At 44.8% G+C, this 25,097-nt stretch overlaps 1 protein-coding gene across 5 annotated transcripts in view; it reads right to left on the bottom strand.

The window, feature by feature from the left end:
* Positions 1 to 25,097, bottom strand: part of LOC308060839 (uncharacterized protein) — a 158,629-nt gene that overhangs the window by 51,345 nt on the left and 82,187 nt on the right. For 3 of the 5 annotated variants that reach the window (XM_080380024.1, XM_080380025.1, XM_080380026.1), the window contains exons 1-2: positions 16,367 to 22,203; positions 15,810 to 15,915 (exon numbers count right to left, since the gene is read on the bottom strand). In XM_080380024.1, coding sequence (XP_080236150.1) covers positions 15,810 to 15,915; positions 16,367 to 16,470 — 210 coding nt within the window. In that variant the 5' untranslated portion in view covers positions 16,471 to 22,203. Of the gene's footprint in view, positions 1 to 15,809; positions 15,916 to 16,366; positions 22,204 to 25,097 lie in introns of those variants that run through there. The other 2 variants (XR_013926928.1, XM_080380027.1) reach the window with 1 other exon arrangement.

The raw sequence follows: 25,097 nt of genomic DNA, 5'->3' as shown, positions 1-25,097 counted from the left end.
GTAAAAGTTGAATTTAAATTGAAAAGAGGACGAAAGAAAGGCACTCAGAAAAAGAAGCAGCAATGAATACCATTTCAGACTTGGGGAGAATGTATTTTGACTAATGGTACTGCCACATCTGTAAAGCAGAAAGCCAGCACTCACTGTGAGGACTAATTTGTTCAAGTATAACCATTCCTTTCTGTGAAGTATCACCTGAATTCACTACTTAATACAGACCACGGATGGCTTCAGCCTCACATGCATTTGCATTAATATGTTTCCTTGTCATCCCACTCTGTTATCCCTGTAATGGCTTGCAGCACACCAGTTGCTGAGCTCCCACAGAAATCCCACTGACATTAATTGGGGAGCGAGCTTGTCCAACAGCTTGCAAGGTATGGTCTAACTGGCAAAGATTTAGTCTTTTTGGCAGGTGGAAAGCATATTTTCCTTTCATCTATCCTATCCCTAGGAAGGAATGAGGATGTTCACCAGAGGCCAGGCTCTTGTGTTCCTGTGCAGCTACCAGCCCCACACACTGCTGGTCCAGCGTACACTGGGGATGGGGGTCACCTCCAGCGTGCTGCAGGGTTTTCAGGGTTTTTCTTTAAGACTTCAGTAGCTTGTATTTACCCCATGCTTTGGGTGGATCTGTTTGCTTTTGAAGGCCTGGACAAAGCAGGCAACTGCCTCTGCAGCTGTCAGCCCCAGGGCTGCAAGTAGCTGAACTGCCTGGGATGTCCAGAGCCCCAGGGCTGCAAGGACACAGTGCTGCGGCTGGGGCAGGGGCTGGCTCGCGGGGGGCTGTAGGGCTGCGGGGCCAGCTGCCTCTGAGGGGTGTGTGTGCTGGGGGCCCTGAGAGCAGTGAAGCTCTCAACAGCTGCAGCTGCTGCCTCCATCCTCTCCAGTGGATGGGAAAGCAGGATGTGGGAGCTCCAGGGCTCCTGCCTTGATTATTCGCTCACTGCTAGTTCGTACAGCAGGTCTGTACCCATGGAAAATTCCTGCCCCAGCCCTTCCTTCTGCTGCATCTGTACCAGGAATGACCTTGGCCCCATATCCTGGAAAGCAGCAAAATTTAGTTCAGAGAGGCCTGGGGCCAGCTCAATTCAGAGCCCCTGCGTTTCACACCATTCTCCCAGCAGCGGTTCTGGATCCCTATGGAGTTGCTATATATGGGCTTCCACGGAGGGCAGGAGTGGCAGGCGCATGCAGGCACAGGCGCTCACTCCTTTACAGAGGCCTCTTCAGTGTCAAACCCCACCAAAGCACACGGGAATGAAGCTAGGCAAAGGGGAGGGCTTTTTACTGATGAAGAATATCAAAGTAAAAATTAACGAGTGTAAGGTTAAAAAGGTTTTGTAAGTCCACTCTGTTAAGAAGAAAGCTCAAGCTCTCTGCATGATTACAATATTTTTCCTGAAGGGCTAATTAATTTAATAAATTAACATAACAATAATTTTTTACTGGAAAATTTACCGATGGGTCTTAAGGCCTCTTACAATCTCCAACAATGTACATGGTCTACATACTCGAGACAAAACAGCACTTGGTTTTGCTTTCTGAATCACTCCAGGGAGGAAGACTTTCACAGACCTGATGTCAGGTTCTGGGAGAAAAACCCTGACTTAGTGCTCTTTTAAGCAAGAAGAATCAAGCGTTATCTGTGTTGTTACTGAACACTTCAGTCACACTAAGATGATGATGTCACTAATACTAGAATTCACAGAAATCCTTTCATATTTTTCCCATTTTAATGTGTCCCCTGATGAAAAACTACTTTGCCTGTTGGGCAGTGGGTGGGTGGGACATATTAATATATCTTCAGGTAAGAAAAACATTTTAAGTCCATTTGTTATCTGTAAGCATTGCTTGACTTGGTTTTGTATTATCTGAGCAGCTTAACAAATCCAGTCTTTTCAGATGATTACACTACTGTAAATCACAGCCTACAGGCAGCAATAGCAGTAATCTCTTGGGAGAGATAATAACAACAACAACTAACAAACACTGTTTAAACCACTGGTAAGTAGTGCTTCTGTAATTGCACACAGTTTATGACCTATGAGATCACGTGCGTTAAGTACAGAACATCACTTTCTCTGACACCATCACCTAAAATCAATAATCTCTCCATAAAAACCATAGTACTAGTGGACTAGACACGAAGTTGCTTTTGGGGTTGCTGTGGTTGCTGTTTGCTGGCATGTTCTCCTTTGGGCGAGAACTCCCATCAGTTGCGTGCATGCTGACTGCTGTGGCTCTGTTACTTGACCTCGGTACACCCAGCACAGCACCCCAGAAAACCACATCCTGGTTCATGGACTATCTGAAGTCTTCTCCAATGTCCCAAATATGGAATGTAAAAATTACTTTTCTCTCATAGTTTAGTTTAAAAAAGAAATAGTTTACAAGCTGCCAACTGCACACAGCACATGTGAACAGCGTCCCTTTTCTCTGCCAGTCTTTAATCCAGAGCATAGTTTGTGTGAAAGGAGGACAGGTGCCCCTGGTGTGGGTACTTCTCTTTCAGCATGGGTTACACACAAGCAAGTTTTCAGCATTGGGTGTTGGAATTTCTGAAAACAGCTGCCTACCCATGCATGGGGAGGAAGCGTTTCCTGCTCATCCTATCAAACTGGTACCCATGCGTGTTCAGTGCCTCTGTATAGATCTGATAAAGCTACAGCAATAAACCCTCACGAGCAGAGATGGTCTGCTTGGGCAATATTTGGTGGGCATTGGGAAGCAGTTAAGCAAAGGTGATAGGGGATGTCTGAATTTTGGCTGTGTATCCCATTTATATCCTGAGGGACAGCAGATTTACAGGCAGCTTCTCTTGATTCTCTCCTCACAGGGAAAGGAGATGCCTCTAGAAGGACACCACAAAGACACACACATATTGGCTACGTACTGTGCGTCAGGTCATTAGTTTCATGACTAATGCATCAAGACAACATAGAGGGGACAGAAATAAGGATCTTTTAATATAGTTGTCTGTTGGCCCAAATCCTCTCTCATTTTCCAGCTTAGATAACTTGGATGCTGGTAACCCCTCCATGCTCACAGAAGGGCGTGAAGGAGTGACCCCACCACGTGGAGGAGTGGTCCTTTGGTCTGAAATCTACCCAAACAATTAGAGCCATTAATTGCAGAAAACCTTCAGGCCGTGCCTGCTTACCGAGGTGGTGGAGGGCTGGCTGTACAGCGTGTGCCTCCCCTGTCCTGTGTCTACAGCTGCATCCTTCACCAGGTGGCTATGCAAACATGCTGGGGATGAATACATGCAGGCAATCTCACGGTGAGTCTGCCTTCCAGCTCAGGACCAAAATGCAGGCACCCACGTTCAAACAACTGGAAAAAGTGAGCAGCCTCTAGGGGTGTGCCTGAATAGCAGTTCTTGCATAGGGAACAACAGGCAGTTTGGGGTCTGATAATAACCTTAATAAAGAGGAAATCTCAGGAATTTCAACAAGAGCGGGACTTAGACTAAGGTGAGAAGACTGGAAGTGGGACTGCAGAAGCAATTGCCCTGACAATATAAGGCTATGCTGAAGAGAAATCATTTATATAACACGATGGGTGATTCTTAATCCTCTGCAATAACACATGGCATTACAATGGTTTTATATTTGGAATAAAGAACATAAATAGAGCATAACTCACTACAAATTGTGCCTTTCTGGAAGGTATGTCATAGCTGGTGATGTGAAGTCAATGGCTGCCATCAGTCTCGTGTGCACAAGTGACAGCAGCTAATAGGCACATGCCTTGTTCTCCTCATATTAAACGGGCTTTTGTTACTGAAGCTGATGGCAAAGCACAATCAACCAAATATTTTGGCCTCTAACAACCAAGAATTTGTTTGTCATGCTTCATCTCTTGTACCAGGCTGTACGAAATCAGAACGCTAAGCAGTAAGTACTAGCAACTCCTTTCCAGTGTTACGTGAGCTCTTCCCACGAGCTTTGTACGCTGAGAATTATTACTGCCATTTCAGTGAAGGACAAGATTTTCCATGTCAGTACCCTGGTTTGGCCCCATGCTTCCAGAACCCTTGGGAAATGGCACATAGAACTCCCCTGTGAAACCCTCCCCTGCAAATGGTTTATTTCAGCAGCTGCCTCCCTATTCTTATAATTTACCTAATAATGAACTGGAAGCCAAAATATGCGGACCTTGAGTTGTCCTTCTGAAGGATCACACTGGGACAGAAAGTGCAAAAACAATTCTTCCTGTATATTTCCTGTATACAATGCCACTGGGACACCCAGACCTCTCCAGAGCCTTGGGGCAGTGACTCTCCCTCCAAAGGTCTGTTTATGTCTTTCATAAACAATACACATAAGCCACATGGATAATTTTTGGAACAAGCAGCGGAATCCTGCTCTTCCACCTTTCAACATGTGTTCTGCTCACTGTGCTTAACAGTCTCTCGATTAAACACTCCAACTTTACAAATCATGGGATTGCACCCACTGCAAAGCAGCGGTAGTGCCCTGGTAGTTTGAACACTCTTCAGAGAATGTGAGAGGTGCTTTGAATCTGTTAGGTGAAAGAGGAGACTGAGCCTATATCAAAGGGCTGGGGGGAAGCATCCTCACCCTGTGTGGCTGGATAAGGAGAGCAGGAACTGCAGCAGCATGCCTGCACTGGCTATGTTTCAAATGAAGGCAACAGTCTACAATAGCCTTTTTGCAGCGGCTGATCTGGAAGAGTGCTGCATCTGCTGCTGCAGGACAGGACGTGGGCAGGAGGCTGGCACCAACTGCTCAGCTCTGTTGAGGCTGACATGTCTCTGGGCACGCTCAAAGGCAGATCTTCAGATGTCTGGGTAACCATCCAGGATCCGGTCAGCAACTGTGTGAGGATGCAGAGGACTGCAGGTTTGGGCACAGACTGCCTAAATTCAGTCCAGAGCCCTTTTGGGGGTCTGTTCCTCTCTGAAGACTTGGGAATGAGTCTTACCAACACTGGATTTTGACTCAATACCTGTATCATCTGACCAGCTCACGTGACATGCACTTCTTGTCACCAGAAGGTACCTGGTATTTCTCCCAGTACGGGATCTTAAGTGGTGAAAGCATGAGCATTAGAGGAGGAAAAAAACCCAACAAACAATGGCAGACAGGGGCCCTCTTGTCATTCTCCCAGAACCTTATGCTTTCCAGACCATGTCTCTATTACCTTCATGACCTATTCAGCACTACCTTCTACCTCCAGCTTTTCCAAACTTGGAAAAAACACTGGGCAAGGTTAAAAATCCTGTCCTACCTACAACATACATTTCTAAGCATATGTCAAAAGACATAACCAGAATCCAGCAGCAACAGGTATCCTAAAAGTTCTCCTTTGCACCTCTGTATTGCTATAGGTGGCAAAGTTTTGGTAAGAGGAGGGCTGCAGGGGTGGCCTTTGTGGGAAGAGGTTCAGGGACTGTAGGATGTATAAGAATTACAGATGCACTTTCCTGACCCCCTAAAAATGAATATTGAAGTAACAGCTTGGTTTTGGGGTTGTACAGAAGGAGAGGCTTTATTTTGTCCTAAATAACGCAAACAAGTTTGATCATAGAGTAATTATATCTGAGCCACTAAGAAATAATCTCCAAGGCATAATTAGTAACAGCACCTTCCCTGGGAGATGTGATTCCATCCACCTCCCATTTCCCCTCCCTGCTCCAAAAACCCAGCAAGCAACCAACCAAACCCCCTCAAACCACCAAAGCCCTGTGATACTCATCTTAAAAAGGAAGACTGAAAAATAAATGACCAGGTTAATCAAAGGAAGGTAGAATCGGGAATCAGTAGAATTCACCTACAGATCTGCAGAAACTGTTTACTGAGAACAGAAAAGAAGCACTAGAGGAGGAAAAATCCTAAGTGGAAAAGCAAGAAGAAAAGCTGAAACCACAGGAGGAAAACTAACAGCCCACGTTGCCAAAAAGACAGCCTTCTGCAAAGGGTGATCGAAAGGCCAGGGTGGGCCAAAGCCAGAAGCATCCTCTACAGCAGTCCTCTGTCAAAAGGGCCATTGAAGCAAAACTTAAAATGGAGCCAGCCAGCCATCCTAACCTACAAAGCGTTTTCCATCAGCAAGCGTGTTTCAGTTTCTCAGACTGTGTGGCTACCCAAGGCTTGCACTTACCACTTGAGAAACTTAAAACAACTTTAGTAAATGAAAAAGACATGCACACACTGAGACCTTCCAGATTTCACTCAGGCACATGGGCACTTCCGTTCTTAATACTGTCTCCTTTCTGCCAACTTGTCTCAGGGATATTTGTCACGCTGTAACTCAATCTACAAACCCCGAGTGTAAATATATGTACAAAACCTTAATGTAAATATACACATTGGAAAGACTTTGCCAGGGAGTTAAGAGCATGCAAGCGCTTCAGGCTTATCTCTGAGTAATGAATTCCCTCTGACGCAGCTAATACAAGTTCTCACCTAGGTGAGCCCACACCCAGGGCTGCACGGTGGGCAGGGCCCGACCCCCCATGCCTTGGCCTCAGGCTGCTGCAGGAGGCAGTGCTGGGGATGGCACGGTGACCACCCTCTCAGGAGTGCCAGGGCTTACTGGGAGACTTCTTTATTTTCCTTGGCTCAGATTTCATACACATCTCTCCACAGAACAACCTGACGTGCATTTTAAATGGCATACTGCTATAAAAGCAGCACAGCCGGGAAAACTATTGCACCTGCATACACATGGGGATGCACCTTATAAATATTGCAGTTAAGCAAAAGCTAAGGGATAACCTTTGATTTTGTTTGCTAAAATATAAACCTTAAAACTGCTAATAAGCCACTAAGAGCTATTCAAGAGATCGTCTATTACAGGAAATCCTGCCAGGACACTTAGGTAGTTTATGGCCATCTCGGATATCTGGGGAAGAGTGAAATGGGTCTAACGTTTCTGAAGTTTTGTGGGGTTATAAGAAATCCAGACATCTGCATTTTAATCTTTGGAAAATCCTGAGATCAGCAAGACTATCGTCTGCAGGATTTAACCACAAGTTGGACCCACCTCTTAGCAAGTTTAAAAGTCTTATGATTGCTGTAAAAAAAAAACTTTTTTTTTTTTCTTCGTACGTACACATAATGAAGGGGTTTGTGCTGTAAAATGTTTGTCTTTAAATGACAGGGTAAGAATATAATCATGCTTTCTGCATAACCAAGTTAACTGGATGTGTCTCAGTGACTGATTTAAATAACCAGCTTTTCACCTGCTTCTTTGTCTGCAATATCTTTATTGCATCTGAGGGGTAAGAGCAGCTCTGAGGCAAGACTCAGAGGCTTGCAAAGCACTCCTCCTGCCTTTTAGATGGTCCTGTTACCCAGCTACCCTCACCTTTACCTTTCACCTGGGGGACTTTTTGTACACACGGGATATGTGGTTTGACCAAGAGGTGCTGCGTGTGCGCACCAGCACTTTTTCCTGGCAGGCACACTTTTTAAAGTTTCACTTTTCCTCTCTTGTTACTTGTCCTTCCATATTTGCAAGCTGGGAAAGACTTGAGTGCAGGCCCAACTCTTTATGATACTTGAGATTTTGAGTTGAGTGGGACACTGAAATAGCTCCAACGTCATCAGCAACCACCTCCAACTAAAAATGTAACACAATGACTTCCCTTTTGATGTAAAATGAATCATGTCAAGCGCTCAGATTTACACATACCTTCATATGTACCTTTATACATTTCTAGTACTTGCTTTGGCTTCCTAAATCCTCTGTTAACGAAGCCTTATTTTTCCATGACACAGGCAGCTATCCTGAACTTTTCTGGAAGCTGATATGACACACTCCCCTTTGGAAAATGCAATAAAGCATGGGTACACACCCAATGCAACAGCTACAGCTATTAGAATCACTGCACATTAAAAAGTGAAAATTGGACTGTACTGTGCAGTGCACCAGTGCTGTGGAATCAATACTGCATTGCTCCATAAACAAGAGAAAAAGAAAAAATTAAAGCCATTATGGCACTTGTCTCCAACAAGGACACTAATTTCAGGTATTTGGAGCAAAGAACACAGTGTATTTAAGTCTTTTTTCATCTTACTGCTTCTAGATTGGGCAAATAAACATTGTTTTCTTAACACAAACCTCAGGAGACAGCATGGTTTAAGAACATTTTTCTGAACACTCACGCTAAAAAGCAATCAGCCAGTTGAGCTTTGGAGGAAGAAGGTGGCATCTCCATTCATACACCCATCTCGAAAACAAGTTATCTGGCAGGGAACCAGGCTAGGTGAACAGGGGGTAGGCAGAAGTACTGCAAAACCTTCTCCCTTCCATCCAGAGACAGCATAGCTCATTAAAGCTGCTATTTTGCACATGCCAAGGTGGTAATCTTGGATTAAAAGGCTTTCACACTTCTTCAGCATGCCTTATAATTATCTATCACCACCTATATGCTGTTTTAGACAAGTAGAAAGGCATGTCATCCCTTTTCTCTCCCCCTCCATACAAGGGTACACAAAGGCCAGCTCCTGGCCCGGCCCAGCCCCAGCACAGTGCTGCATGACAGAGGTTGCCTCACACTGCAGTGGTGGAAGCCCCACCACAGCAGAAATGTGCGTGTGCTGCTAAGAGGGAGAAATACAGAAAAGGGAAAGAAACATGACTGTCATCCAACCTGCAATGTATTTCTATAGAGAACATCCATTTTATTGTATTAACCATTATATTTGTATACTATTTTTTTTCTATGGTGGCCAAGTTTTAGTGGAGCAAAGGTTTAGTTAGTTTCTGAGAAAGGAACCAGAGGTTTGGCACCTTAGCAGAGGGTGGGGAAGGGGGAAGAGCTGAGAAAATAGCTAACTTTTGCAACAGGCTCACGCCGGACCGTCTGCCAAACTCACCCCAAGCCAAGCAGCTGGGGAGCCCAGGGGCTGAATCAGCGGTGTAACACGTCTGTCTGAACTTCTCAGAACACACAGATGCTGGGCTTGGTATCTGCCAGACAGATAGGTTTCCGGGGAAAAACTGTGCGTGCGTGTGTGTCCCCACACTTCCGTGCCCCTCTCCTGCCGTCAAGCACAGGAACAAGCCATCTGCTGCCATTAGCTCACAGGAGCAATACCTACATCCCAGCCGGTCACAGCGTGTGCTCTCCACAGCACTATCCGCTTTCCGCTCCAAGCTGTGACGCACCGTGACATTCCCCTCCGGCCGGGGACTCCAGGAAGCGAGCTGTTTGGCTTGGATGCGGGCACAGTGACACAGACACAGGTGGCTCCATCTATTGCGACACAGGGTCAAGCCTGCTGCAGAGGGTCCTGCTTTCCCCGGTTGTTTCTTTAGGGACCAGGAAACAGTGAAGAGCACGCCCCTCGCTGGAATTAAATTATATTAAAGTTCACTTTGCGAGTACCTGTGCACCTCCCTGGCATTTCTTGATAAATCAGCCTAGGCCCCAACAACAGGGAGAAGCAAAAAGCTCACTTTTGTATCACGTTTGGGGAAAATCACAACCCAGGCTTGGAAGCCACTTTTTGGCTGATGTGTTTTCACTGCACACTTGACCAAAACCCCATCCACCCAACTGCAGTTGCAGCACATTTGGGTCTGGTGCAGAGCTGGATGGGCACCTGTCCTCTGCAGTGGGAAGTTGCTTCCATAGTAGCTGGCTGAAAGATCTGCTCAGTAGGATGAGGCACATCTCCAGGTGCATGCTGTTTTCGTTTGGAATGCCTCTTCCTCAGCTGTTTTCTTCACCTCTTGTTGATTTTTGGTGAAACATCCATTTTAATGTGTTTGCTGCCATCTTTCACCTGGTGCTATTTTGCTCCAGTGGGAGAAAGAGTCAACAGTTTAAATGTGTTTGAGGGGAAAAAAACCACCAAGAGTCAAGCTCTCTGTCAGTGATGGGGGCTCCTTCCTTTTCTGGACAGTCTGCACTTGTTTCATTGACAGTAATAATTTTATCCTGAATAAAATTAGATGAAGACCTCTACCTGCCAGGCCCGAGGCAAGCAGTCCACTGGCTGACTTGGCCAGCATGTCAGACGTCACTCTTAACACTGGCTCTGCAGTGACAGCACCGTTTGATTAGGATGCAGGAGGGAGATGCTCCAATTAATGATGGTGAATGCTGTGTGAGAAGGCATATCTCAGAAAGGAAAACAACAAGTGCAGCTATTCCTAGCAGGAGCAGGGGAGGGGAGGCTGCAGAACTCAGCTTCAGGGGTCACTTCCCTCCCCTTTCTGACAGCACGAGTGGTGATTCACAACTTGGAGCTTGTGTCCACCTCACCCCCTCTCTCTTTTTCATCACTGGTCTGGCAGCAGAAAGGCTTCCCACATGATCTCCAAGCCAAATCCTGCTGGAACTGCAGTTGTCTCATGGTGCTTTCATCCCAAATAGCTCAGCTGCTATGCTGGCTTCTGCAGTTAGGAGCTGTTTAAATTTTCTGCTGCCTCAATTGAATATATTTCTTGTTAGGCATAGCGAATCTGGGACTAGGAGCAGAACTATGGAGTGAGGAATGGAAAGCCCAGTATTGCACAACTGGTTCACATCTCTGCTAAAGATTTCATTTGCAGCTCTCTTCTGGAGTTAAAGCAAATTCACTGCCAAGTACAGTAACTGAAGTATTCAGTAAGAGTAATTTGTTGTACTTGATACTTCTGACCACAAAAGGATATTTTTTACAGATTTTCCTTATAACTGTGCAGTGAAGAGGTTTGATAAAAGCAATTTTTGCCTATGGGTTGTTGCATGGTACCAGTGTCTCCAAGCATTTTTGTTCAGAATTCAAATATGCTGTGTGACTGGTCACCCATGTTAAGCAATATGGTTTCTATTCCCTAACCAGATTCTTACAGAGGCCAGGAATATCTGGAAAAAATCAAAAAGGCATTGAAAGGGGATATAGGGAGCAGGACAAATTTAGAAAATTCAGCAAACTTATCTTGTCTTGGAAAAGAAAGTACCTCATATAAGGCCATACATGTGCAGTTCAGACTTTAAAATACCCATGTTCTTTCTCCACTTGCAGAAAGACCTCTCTACTAGATAGTGTTTTACTCAGCGCATCTACTCCAAGTCCTACCTTGTGCACGTACGCTTTGAGTTTTTTATTGCAAAAGGTGCAGACGTCTCAGTTTGGCTCAGTTTACTGCATTCAAATCTAAATGCCAACTTGAAGTTCACAGAGATGCTGATTTTCATATGGCACATACCTCATATTATTTCACATATTTACTGGTTCTATGAATGGGTCATGCCTGCTTTATATTGTGGCGTGGCTGGCTAAGTACAGCACTCCAGGTGTGTAAAGGGCACAAGATGGTCCAGGAGCCTGTGGATCTTCTAGGTTCTTGGGAACTTCAGGCCTCACCTAGTTAAAAGTCCTTCTCTGTCGCCCACGTTCTGCCACCGCAAAGAACCAGGATGAGATGGAAGCAATGGGGTCTCTTTGACGTTGCGCCCAGAGACAAGCTTGTAAACTGGTGAGAAAGCCAAACAGGGGGCCTGCGCCAGGCATGCTGCTGTCTCCTGGGGTTTCTGGTTTTGGTGTTTTGCTACTGAGGGACATGTGTTTAATGCTTGAGGGAGAGGAGATATACTGTGTGCTTTTTAAGCAGAGGACCTCTCTTTCTCCTTCACCACCACGAGTCCTCATCCCGCTTTTGTACACCCTGGTACTCAGGCTAACAAGCTTTAAAACACATTTTAAGATGTATACACTAGATAGCAAGATTAATGCCCAAATTCAAGCAATAGCAATGTCAATGAACTAAACCATCAGCCTGTCCCAAAAACCTTATCAAAACAAACTGCTTGCTGTCTGTGGCTCGAGGCAACTTTGTGTTTCATTTTGTAATACGAGTTCTGTGACTTCTCATGCTAGAGACTGCCTACGATATTTAAACTCACACCTTCCATTAGTGTGTTATGTCTAAATCCCTCAGTCAAATCTAAAAAAAAAAAAAATATGTGGGGAGGGGAGGAGCAATGACACAAGAAAAAAAGGCACCTATATTTTGAATGTTAAGACCTGCACTCTGCATTTATGACTGGTGAATGTGTTGTTTCTTAGCCTTGATGCAATATAACTACTTGGCTTTCATGCAGATATAACACAGGTTTCAAAATATTTGAAAAGTTCTGCAAGCACGTACATAAAAAGCTAGCACTGCTGTATGGGGTAAAGTTTTCTTTAATGTCATGGAACAGATAAGGAGCCAATCACTATAATATAACCCCTAGAAACATGGTGCTGTTGTTAATGGTCTTTAGATCGTAGCTGGCTCTGAGTGCTGACCATCTATAGTTGTACTGTGTCAAGCTCAGTGAGTTACAGATACTTAAAAGTCTACGTTTCATTTATCTAAACTTGCATAAGCATACTTAAAAAAACTGTGTATTGGGCTCTTATTTTAGCCACACTTAGCTTTATATTTTTTATAGTGAAAACATATTTACACTTCTAATATATATTTTCCTCAAATATACATGTTGCTGCAGAACTTCAGCAATAAGGATGATACATGCAATCCCTCAGAAAGCAAGGCAAATAAAAAACAAATGAGAAAATATGCTGTGCAGAGAGTCAACTCTGAAAAATAAAACCTTGCCAGACCTCAACTTATGTAACCAGTTGTTGAGAGCACTTCATGTGTTGAAAAGAGATTGAATAACAAAAGCTGAATCCTGGCTGCCTCCGCTACTTATACAGGTAATCTTCTAGGGGGGCTCAGCTGACTTAAATACTGTGTTACATAAATGCAACTGGAAGTTTAAACACCCTATGTGCGTTTCAAAGCCCTCATCACAACCTCTAAAATGTTCTAAGTTCATCTCAGATAAATGATATGGTCATCCTAGAATATTATACCACAAAATATTACACTTTTAAAATGAGGATTTTGTTAAAAACCCAAACAAGATCTCTTCTGCCTACCGGGTAACAGACTACAAAAATTAAACTCTTCAAAAATTGTGAAATAAGATGAAACTAGTAAGAGTGCACAGTATCTGTGCAACAAATTAAATGACAATACAAAATGTAATACGAATGGAAACTATTAGCAAAATACATATACTGGGCACCAAAACAGAAAATATGTTATCATTTGCTGGCACCAGCCTAAAAAAACCTGCCAAACAATAAAACAATTTCCAAGGAGACTTCCCTGTGTCTAACGGGGCTATGTGTTTAACACTTTTTTCTTCATATTGGTATTTGAACTCAGTCACATACATTCCTCTTAAGATGACATTTTAGAATCTATTTATAGAAACTCATCCTGTCTGCCACATCTTTTTTCAATTAAAATCTGATCTCGAAATGAGACAGAAGGGTGGAAGTGGGGGCACCCTGCAGTACTGGCTACTGATGATCTATAAAAAGTTTATGCTGCGCTTAGAATGGAAGTGAAGGCTTGCAGGAAAACACCACCACAGAAGCACTGCCCCAGAAACCTGCAAAGCCTCCTTCCGTGGCAGGAGAAGAACAGTCCCAGACATGTCCTCCTGCGCCACCAGCACAGCGTGCTCCCTGCTGTTCACATGCCTTTTGCCCGTTCATGCAATGCTTCTTGCCCCGTTTCTCTGGGTTTTTCAGAATGCAAGACCACTGCCTATTTTAGAAAAAACCGTTGCATTTCAGACTTTTGTTTAAGCAAAGGTCTTTGTGGATTTCTGTTTCAAACATGTTTCTGGGACGCAGGTAGATTCTTCTGATTGATCTTGGGAATCTTGGCTGGCTTGTGGTATTTAATGAACTTCTGCATCCCTGCCTTCCACCCCAGTGACTTCAGTTCATCTCTCCCGTCCTCAGTGATCACAGCCTTCACGGCATGTACTGCCACTTCATGTTTCTAAGGGTCTTCTGCCTGCAACATTACCTCTAGCTGCCTCCCAAGTCCCCTAGGTTCCCTCGGAGGAGGGCTGAGCTCTCTTCCTCATTTCTGGCTGGCTGAGCACAACATGTGTGGACATGAGCAGGGTGAGAGATGAGGGAAAATCAGGGGAGACAGAAATCAGATGGACAGAAAGGTTGAAAGGCCTAAAGAGATAATCTATAAATTTACAGCTGTTGCACGCTCCTTGCAAAAGAAAGCGCCTTACATTGGGCTGCATATGGTGCAGTTCAGACTTTAAAATATTGTGCTCTTTTGAGAAAGGCAGAGAGATCTGTCTCGGGGCACAGGAAAACTCCCTCTGGTCGACCTCCATTTCCACACAACTAGACAGGAGTTTAATATCTAGCGACTCTGTGCACTCTCAAGTGAGAGTGAAAGCAGCCATCTGGTTCAAAACCCACTGGAGAAATGGTGGAGAAAACTTACACCATACCTACATAAAATAACACTACCAACACTGTAGCTGCTGGTGCCCTCACCCGGCATTGACAGTAGGAAGCAAGATGATTCGGGAGCATTGCTCCGGGCTGCCAGAGCACAAGCCTGGTCTTGAAACCCCAGCTGCACCTCATCATAACAGGCACTCAGAGCTGCCAAAACACATAACACAAATTTCATACCTGGCCTGAAGAATGGAGAGACACTTGGGCATCTCCACCCTAATTCCTGGGGCCCCCACTGCCCCAGGCCCCACACCTCTCCTTGGCTTGTCGTATCTTCCAAGGTCACAGCAGCCCCCAGCTGTCCTCTCCGCTCCTGCATCGCACACGTGTGATCTCCCCATCTCAACCCTCCCCAGCAACTGCGCCCATCCATGCTGACCTGAGCCCCCAGGTCTCCTGCTTCTGCCTCTTACATTACCCCAGACCGCTGTATGTCCTGTGTGCACACACACACTCTCACATTTCCTTCCTCCATTCTTCTGTCTCTGAAGTTAGACAATTTAAATGTTTTTATGTTAATTGCTTTTGAATAACAGCCTTTCTGGAAAACAAAAGGTTTCCCAGAGTACTGGTTTCTTTGGAAATGTTCCCATGGCCAACTACAAGCTGAAATAATAACAATAATAGGAAAAATTCCACATAAGTATATAAGACTTTTTTTCAACAGCTGGTGAAAAAATTGTGGCGTTCTTTTCAGTTGTTGGGGGTTTGGTTTGTGTTTTGACATTTTCAAGCCAGTTTTCCCCTCTAGCCTCCCAAGCCCCTACTCCCACCAGGAGAAAGGCATGAAGCAGAGTCTTGCTGCGGTCGGCTTCAAGACAGGGAGAGGCAGTGACCTTGCTTACTGAGAGCACCCTCGGTGCGTATGGGTGAGGAGCTGCATGGAAAGGCTGCCTGCCTTGGCTAGCACTCCTCCGTTGTTAAAGAACACAGGAAACGATGGACATTTCTAAACCGGAAAAATTTGCAAGCAAGCTTTGGCTAACCACAAAATACTAAAGCACATGGCAAGAATCACAAGGCTCATGGCAGAAGAGGAAAAGCTGACAACTTTTGATTCAGGGGTTGTTAAAGGTTACAACGCTGCCACATATTATGGAAATGAAACCATAGTTTTAAACACTAAGCGGGTAGACGCTTCAGCAAATAAACCCAGGGTTCGCTCCTTTTCATGTTTTTGTATGTGAGGTGGTGGTGAAATTGGGCTGATCTCCCAGAGGCAGTGACACTTCGGGGTGGGGGAAAGGGGTTGTGAGGGCCATCTGACATACAGAGCTGTACAACTCATCACTCGCTCACCTGGAGCCAAGACATTTAGAGTACAAGCCTGGTAAAGTCTGCCTTAGTCTGGCTCCCATCTCCCTGATCTTCTGGAGCTCTCTGATATCCCCTTCCAGCTTAAGAAGGTGAGGGTCTAATGATAGTACATGGGCAGTCCTACAAACTGGGCCAACAGCTACCTTACAGCCAGCGTGAGTAGGTGAACGATAGATGCAATCCTACCTTTTTGCCTTTTGCTCTGATAGCCACAGACTTAAAGATTTTCCTCTCAGTTGTTTCTTCTTGGCCTGTCCTGTCTTCCTTTATTATGCTCCAGTTCAACAGGCTTCTTAAAAAAATGAAAAAAATCATTTAAAAGGTGCTATAAAGGCAGGCATACATTACATATTATCCCATTTCATTGTAGATTTTTTTCTCACAGCATACACATAATGTTTGTTAACTACTAAAATATCACAAAAAGTACTACCATCTCATATGTTGAGTTGGCAGAAAGAGAGGAAAAGCACATCAAAAGCTCCCACCAGCAACTGGCACAGTTGGGGGCTTGGCAAGGAAAGCCACTGCTGAACCATCTTCTGCCAGCACAGAGATTTCCCCAGTGGTGGCACTGGCATGGCTGTGCCCAGGGATATCTGCATGTGGGGCTGGTGGTGAAGAGAGGGAAAAAGGTTTTCCTTGTGACCCTCCATTTGCATCAATGACCCTGTGGCATGCATAGGGTTGAGGAAGATAAAGCAGAGGGTCATGGTGGGACTTGGTGCTTTACAAATCTTTACCTTCTGACAGGGCTAAAGGGCTTCATAAAGGTTTCCCAATACACTGCCACACAAAGGGGTGCTGAGAAGAAAGCTGCTGGATTCCTCCACCCCATTTTTCTCATGATGAATTCTTTTAAATCACCGAAAGCATGAAAAAAGGAAGAAGAAAGGAGTCCGAAGCAACCTCAGGGGGGTGAAAAAGGGAAGGAGTACTTGGAAGCTGGAAGAGAGAGAGCACCCCAGCAAACAGCAGCTGTTGCAAAATAAGCCCCAAAAGGCTGCAGGTGCTCGTTTCCTCCAGGTTTAAAGAAACAGCTTGCAGCAAGGCTGCTGGAGCTTAGCAGGGGGCCTTGGAGCCAGGCAGGGACTATCAGCTAGTCTCAGCCTAGCCTATCAGCTTTAGCACAAAACCCACAAGATATGTTTTTACTCCTTTCAAAAAAATATTTTCTGTGTTCAGCAATAGCCTTGGCCTTCCTGCTAAGTAAATTTTTCATGAGGTTTGTGAGGCTGCCTATCTTGATTTTGCCTGCAGCAGCAAAGCCACCTTTTGTGAGCCAGGTGAAAACATGCCTCCTTAAAATGGGGATCCATACAAGCAGTATTTTGAGGCTGAGCCTGTTATTAGCAAGAATTTTCCATTTCCTTAGACATACAGTGCTTGCGCTATGCTAAAAGGAGACAGTTTGCCATGAGCCTGCAGTGCTTGTTTGATACCCACTGCCTGTGTATGCATGCAGGGCTGAGCTGCTGGAAGGACAGCGAGACACAGAAGAATCACAGCACCTGCCACTTGAAATTGTGTTACGCCAGCGCAGGCCTTGTTCTCTTCTAATATGTGGAGCTCGGCATCCAAAAGCTGCCTCCAAAAGCCCTCAGTAACAAATTCCTTGCCCAGATCCACTGACCTATGCAGCCTCTGCTTATTCCAGTAGAAACTGGGCACAGATGGACAGACAGAGATGCCACAGACCCTGGCACTGGTATTGAAGGAGACCATTTACACAGACACCAGGGTTCGTATTCCCAAAGGTACCCAGGCATTTTGTGTGTGCTGCGGTCACAGGGGCTGGTTTCCTAACTGCTGTGGGCCCCTATTCCTGTAGTGGCTTTCTCCTTTCAAAGCTGAGCAAACAGGGGGCTGGTGTTGATGTATATCTTAATTTTATGTCTCTGAGTACCATGTAAGCTAAAGGTAGATCCCCAGGGTACGCAACAGGTAAGTGAAAGCTGGAAGGAAAAGTCAACTGAAAAGACTGGTATCGGTGAGACTGAGGTTATGAGCCTGCAGCTGCTGAGCAAAAAACATGTATTCATTCAGAGATGGGGAAATAAACAGAAAAACTGATACGCTGTCACCCTATGCCGCACGTATCCAGATGAAAATAATGAAAATGCATCTCAATGTTTTTCATGCAGATTTAACAAAGCATGAATGCCCTCTGCTCCCCTACTATTCTGCAGACATGGAGGAGTGATGAATTAGTGTCAGGCACTGAAATGGGTGAAGTAGCTGCTTTGGCTTTGCCAGCTAGCGTGAAGCAGCATGAGACAACCACCAGACATGTGTAAGCACCACTGTGGAGCACAGGCTGCCTCCTGGCTGAATCCAGGTCCAGCATAAAGGAAGCCCAGAGGGACAGGCTGCTCCTGCAGATGGATTTGTGCCATGGCCATATAAGCTTACTCCAAGGTGGAGAAATGTAGGAAGTGGTGATCATGCCTGAAGATGTGTAGAGATCAACAACAGAGAGGGACTTCTGTGTAATGATCTTCACCACTGTAGGATTTAGCTCTTAATCTCCCCCACTTGCCAAGTGAAGCTATAACCGTCTCAAGCTATTTCAGTTGGGGCTGTCCAGATGCTGTCAGCAAACTGTTTGAAGTTCTTGCAATTGAGGGATAAGCAGCTTTTATGCAGAAAAAGCTGGCACTTCAAAATTTTTAAAAACTAAATTCAGACACCAAGCAAGGAAGTCTTTAAGAGCTGCCACTGATGCAGATTCTGTGTAAAGAATAACTGCTTTTCCCTCAAACAGCAGAAAGGTAAAAAAATGGCAGTCTCCCCTCCCAGCACACTGAAAGCAGCTATGGGCTAAATCTGTCAATTCATACTCATTTTAAAAAAGAAACTGAATGTAAATGCAAAAATACAAAAACGTGTTGGATGACATAAAAAAAAAAAAAAGAAAACGGTTGGCAATACTTTCTGTTAATTACTACAGCAAGTAATGAATGCACAGCTTTCTGAGACTGTGTTGCTGAATCATCTCAGTGGTAACGCTGCCTTCTTTCCTATATGTTTCTTTTCTTGTTTGTTGCCCCTCATCATTGCACTGTACATGCAGCAGTGGGGCCCCAACAGCAGCAACTGCATAAGGTCTAGCCTGCTTGAGGGCCTGTGCGAACACAAAAAGGGATTGTGTTAACCCGTTATGCAGGTTATTTTGTGGGGGACAGCTCTGGACACTCACACAACAGTGTTTTCTTAACTGTTAGAGCTAGCTTGAAGAGTGCCACAGTGCGTATAACCCTGAGCAGCTCTCACGCATGCTCCCGAAATGCAGCAGCAAGTGCGGAGTGTGGCAAGTGGTGCCTAAAGTACAGTTACGTTACTGTAGCCAAACTAGAAATCAGTCCTTTGTTGATCCAGCGAAAACCTAAATCTTTTCCAGGACAGATGTGCATCACTTTCCACCTGTATGCTATATATGTATACTGGTGTTTAATTTACTGCACTTTCACTTCATATCATCAGCATTCACATATTGCAAACAGGAAAACTGAGGTGGGAAGTTTGGTAACTCCTTTTATCTGATAGATTTAAAAAGAAAAAAATGTAAACAGCACATCAGTTACTGTATTGAACAACAGACTAATAAATTCTAGTATTGCATATGCTATCCAGTAAAAGTTAACAATCCCTTATTCTTTAGATTAAGTGTCTTCTCCCACAAAGCACACCCTGAAGGGCTCAGCAACAATATTTTTATCATCTGTCTAGGTACTTATATGGCTCCCATCACTGCTGTACCTGCTTTTATGGTAGCTGTAAAATACAGAGTATAGAATCTAATATGGAATCAGAACCAGGAAACATTGTTTGTCCAACTACTATATAAGCCAACAAAGGAAATGAAACAAGAATCCCAATGAGCTCCAAGCTCTTTTTATGATGCTGAATCACTCGACTTCTAATTTATTGATCACAAATTGCTATTGTTAAGAGTAAGTATAAGCATCACCTGGAAGAAAGCCACCACTTCTCGAGAGACTGTGATGTGAACTACAGAGAAGGAGTTTCTCTTATGAAACCCTCAAAAAAGAGAATATTTTTCTTGCCAACAACCATCAATTGGTATGAGTGACTTCACTTCTCTAAGAAAACAGGAAAGAAGAAATGAGAAGTGCACGCAAGAAAACAAGTGCACATACATCCCATCTGTTATGCCCTGCCTCTCAGAACAAAATGGTATTATCTCCTCAGGGAAGACCCACTTCATTTTGGTCCCACAGTCATTAACATCTTCATAAAGTAAATACAAGAGACAGCACTGGGCATTGTTTTGTACTCTCTGCAGGGATGTGATGGATGGTACAAGACAGTTTACTGTGGAAGAAGTAAGACTGAGAACATAAAGCTTTCATATGCCTTTCTTGTGAATATGGCTTATTTTTAGTAATGAACATGCTTGGGTATTTTGATCTCAGGCAGAAGCAGGAGCAGGGGTTTTATTTCTGAGGAAAGAACCATTTGGATGAAGAGGATGAAGCAGCCTGTGCCAGGGGCTGATGGGCAGGACTGTCAGCAGCTGCAGGACAGCAGGCAGTGATCTGCTGCTGAGAGTGGAGGTGCATGTGCATCCTAGATTGGGACACCCTAGGGTACAACAGGACAAACACCCTCAGAGCTGAGAACAAACTGTGTGAGAGGTAAAGCAGGCTGGTGTTCGGCAGGACATCCTTTGGGAATAGGGAGGTGTAGGGAGCAGTACGTGCAAGGGCGGAGAGAGGTTGGGTGGAATACAGACATGATACAAACTCAGCTCAGGAACACTCTGACTGCCTAGAGGAGAGCAGCTGCCATGCATATAGAGATGCTTAAGACTTCCCTCCAGGAAAGGCTCCCCAGGGACCTCTACAGTAGGAAGGTTGTAGCTGGGAACAGTCCTACCAGTAGGTCAGTGAAAACACAGAAAGTTCTCCTTCCAGCCTCATCTCACTCAGCTACAAAGAAGTCCCACAACCAACATGACTTTGTCAGGGATCTGTCTTGGCTTTCATGAGATTCTCAGACAAACTTAGTCTGCAAGACACAAGGAGTCTTGACAGCAAGACAGAGAAAGAGCCACTGACCAGAGAAAACATGAAGTCCTGGCCAGGAGGTGCTTAGCAGACAGCACCATGGCTGGCCAGAAAGATGTGCACAAGCAAACATGGGGCTTGAGACAGAAACAGCGTTAGTGAAGTCAGTGTTGGGTTTAGGTCTCTATTTCAGAGAAGAAATCCCTCATAGTGAGCTCCAGGGCGACCAGCCTGTATATGATATCTGCATTACTTGATTAAAGTAGAGGCCAGAACCTTATTAGTTCATCCATGGGAATGTCAAGGAGCAAGCAGAAAAGGAGGTGTTTCTTCACAGAAAAGATGTCTCTCTGAGGCTGCCACTTCAGAGATGTTGAAATGACACAGGGAAAACACCTGTGGTGTGTTCTCTGTTTCTGAGGCAGGGGCAGAGGGGAAGAGAAAGGGTTGCCAGATGCCATTTTGAAAGCAGCTTTTCTGTCTGGTGTTAGCAGACGCACAGGGCTACAGGCCACCCTCGGATGTAGGTGATGCCCATGCTGACAGATGTCGCTGAAGGGTGAAGCCAGGGAAGGAAGCGCGGTGCTGCAGCACCAGTCACCCAGGATCAAGCACTCAGGGTCAGGGAGCATGTCAGGAGAGGTGGCTGTCATGGTTCCCTTGTCTGGGGAACTAGGTCCCACCTCTGCTTCAGGGCTTCAGAGGTTTAAACTTAGATGCAGCCCTGCACAGGCAAGATGGCAATCCACACAGTTTACACAGCCGTGTAACTACTTCACTGTTAATGCTTGCTATTCCTTAGCTTGTTTTTGAGGCCGTACTGCAGCACTCGAAGCAGCTGTAGAGATGGCTTCCTCCAGCTCTGTAAGACCCTGTGTGGTCAACCTGTGCACCCCCAGCTCTGAAAGTGGCAGCTGCTGGTGGGGAAGGAGGGGCTGGGGAATTATATATGTCCCCTGCAAGGTGACTGCATGTTGGCAAGGAGGGAGCAGACGGGGGTGAGGGCCGTGGGGGGTCAGGGGCTCTGAGGCAGGTAGGGTGTGGGTCATTGCTTCTAGGCAAAAGCCTGCTTCAGAAGCAGTGACCCACGAACTCGCTGCTGCCCCTGTACCAGCCACACCAACTAGGAACCATCTTTTTTGGACCTTAGGCCTAAAAGTGACAGAAGTACCTACTTCTGCCAGGACATGGATCAGGAGGAAGAAATTGAGTAAAAGCCCTGTGTCTCTCTCCTGCCATCTGATGCTGGCTCCTCTCCTCCCTGGAGAATTCAGGGAGGAAAAAAAAAAAAAAAGAGCAAAATAGTCTGGCTAAGCCTGTGTGTCTTTTCACCGCAAACACCTTCTGTTCTGGCCTATGCAGTTGCTTTCACAGCTGGAAAGGGAATATTTTTTACCTTAAAAAAAAAAAAAATAATTACAGCTGGACTCTTTTCAGAGTGCTCTGGGGAGCTTCAGGAAGCCACATAAAACTAAAATACTCTCTATCACACCTCTGGCACCTCTCCACAGCTCCCTGGGTGTCATTGTGAATTAAGCTATGTTGGCTACACTTACAGGTTTTTGCTGAACATAACTCATCAAAGGTAAACACACGGAAAATCTTTGGCTTTGGTTGCAATTAACTGACACGTCTTGATGACGAAACCACATGTTCCCTCAGGGCTGGTCCTAGGTGTTCTGCGTTAGCCAGGCTCCAAGTTTTGAAGTGACCCTCGAAAGACACATTCTACTGCCTGCCCCAAAGGCTGGATGAGAAGATCTAAGGAGAAGCTAAAACCTCTTGCAACAGAGGTTTTGCTTTCACAGCAGGAGAGAGCAGGCTCAGACCCCATACAAGGATGAGGCACAGGCAGCAGGGAACAGGTGGTGGGTGCCCATTCTCTACAAACCACTCCTCAGCTATCAAACATCTCCCGTGATGTTCTCCTACCAGAGCAGCTGATCCCTCCGGCAACCTGGGTGACCAGCGAGATCCTTCCAGCCAGCTTCCCCACACCGGCTCTTCCCATAGGTAGCCCAGCCCCTTGGTCCGCCTGCCTTCAGAGGCACCGCAGTGGCCAGCACAGTTTGTGTGGGCTTTGTCTCCCTTCAGTGCAGGCCTCCCCACGGGCAGTAACTCGCTCCCATGCCGTAGAGCCACCCCAACCCCAGGAACAGCCTGGGTGAGAGTGTGCGCAGGAGCCCTCCACAAGGACTAAGCACTACACAGAGGGGCTCCGAGGAAATGATGTGGCTTATAGCTGAAAGAAGGTGAGGAGGGGAGGGATGTGGCCACGGCTGCTCTCTTCCCACATGAGTGGAGTTTCCAACAGAGGTTTCCTTCCCCATGCAGATGTGTGGATAAGAGTGGTTAACACTGTTTGCAATAAGTGAGGGCTGGGGGACCAAGCACCTTACGTTTTTTCCTTCTCTTCACTCCCCCATTTTTAAGAGAGAAGTGTTTAATATACTGGCGCTGACCTCAACCTTATACCAGTACAATTTAAGACTTCATTGATGTGCATTTCTATTTATACTGGTAGAAGAAAAAACAGAATCGGTTTCTACCCATAGCAGCACTACAAAGATGAGAAGAAAAAGGACTGTGAGAGCTATAAGACTAAGTTGTCATAGCAGCATAATTATGTTTGAGTCTACTTTGTACAAAAGCAGACTGCCAGAGCCTCATTTTGGAGGGAGAATCACTGTCAGGAGAAAAAGGGAGTGCTGCGCTGCTCTGCCTAAATTATATTAGACAGCAAACAGCAAACTGTATCTGCATCTCCCTGCAAATGAACCTCCTTATAATGCAACAAGCCAGGCCATTTTCATCTGTTATGAATTCAGAAAAAGATCACATGAAACACTTCTTCACAGAGTTTGAGGAAAGTAAATCAAATTGTAAACTACAGTGCATAACAACCTATTAATTATAGATGCAAACAGTGTTTTCCAGAGGTTACATTTTCACTGAATTAAAATTTAAACAATGATGAATTGGTTCAGTTGCCTTCCTGTTGAATAAGTAATTTCAGTAATCATGTAAATATGTTTTCATTGACCATCAGCATACAATCCTGTGTAGGTGCACCAATTGTGTAAAAAAACCCCACAAACAATCAACCAAACAAAATATCCAGAAAAAGACAAATTAGAACAGAATGCACCTTAATTGCTTATTCTCTGACATGCAGACAGGCTAGCTGCTCAGTTCAGGTTTTCATGGCACTCTTCAAAACAACATTTCCTTTGGACACCAGCTCGGGCAATTCTGTACACTGCCTTCCTCCTTGGCAAACTATTTTAAGGAAACTTTCCCATTGCAACATGTCCATATTCACACCTCATTTACAGTCTTTCATAGCCATTAGGAGTCTAACCTTCTTCCACACACCTGGAATGAGCATCTCAGAACCCTGCGGCAGTGGCTGCTGGGGTGGAGGTTCCAGGCAGCATATCCCCTTTTCTTCCGAGAACCTCACACCCTCCCGCACTGGTGTGTAACCCTGAGTCAGCAGGGCAGGACAATAGATACTCACTGCTGCCAGGGCAATTTCTTTCAACAACTTTACATAAGTTTGTGTTTTGTGTGACTAACTTGTAAATTGGTTTTTATAAAGAAACAGACAATAAGAAGTGCAAAAATTAAATAGTGAACACGCTCCAGGCAGTGCAGGATTACTAACCAGAAATAGGCACACAGTTTCTGCAGCAAAGCAAAGAACAAGGCAAAACTATACAGGCAGAGTTTTAGGTGGAAAGTCAGAGAAGTAAAATAGGGGAGACAGTGTCAGCAGCAAAGCAGGGAGGATATACTTGGTAGCAGAGCATTTATTATAGCTAACCAAAACTTTCATGCAGTGTAAACTAAAACACTCTGTAAAGTTTCCTTTTCTTTTTCCTTCATTTGACATTGTTATTTCTTTTTCAGAATATAAGGACTTTTTTTTGGTTGAGAGCTTGTGTAGTCTTTACACTTTGCCTGTAAGGAAAATCTTTATCATGAGAAAAGGCATAATTGATGTGCTTTCTGAAAACAGCAGCTATCATATGCTGAAATAATATTTCTGCATCATAAGCAGCTTCATTTGTCTCCAGAAGACATTCACACTGAAGCTTCACTGTGACCATCTCAGTGTCAACATCATTAAATATTTTGCAGCCACTCAAAGCTCACATTCAGGAAAGAAGTTTCCTACCAATCTTTCCTCCTATATTAATGGCTGTAGCTATATTTCTAAACAGTCAATATTGTCTGTGCTATATTTTATTTTCGTGGTATAACTAAACACTAGATAAAAAGACAACACTGTTGCTTATCTCTTGAATTTTACCAGTCTGGGAAAATACTCTGTCATAGACATATTTCCAGTAAAATCCTGACATACTTTCCAGATAAAAGTTCACATTATAATACATCTTATGGGCTCCTATTTTGTTATTCAAGTAAACATGCAATCATT

The sequence above is a fragment of the Falco punctatus genome (genome assembly GCF_963210335.1).
Source record: "Falco punctatus genome assembly, chromosome: 3".
NCBI lineage: Eukaryota > Metazoa > Chordata > Aves > Falconiformes > Falconidae > Falco > Falco punctatus.
This window is presented reverse-complemented; position numbering and strand designations above follow the sequence as displayed.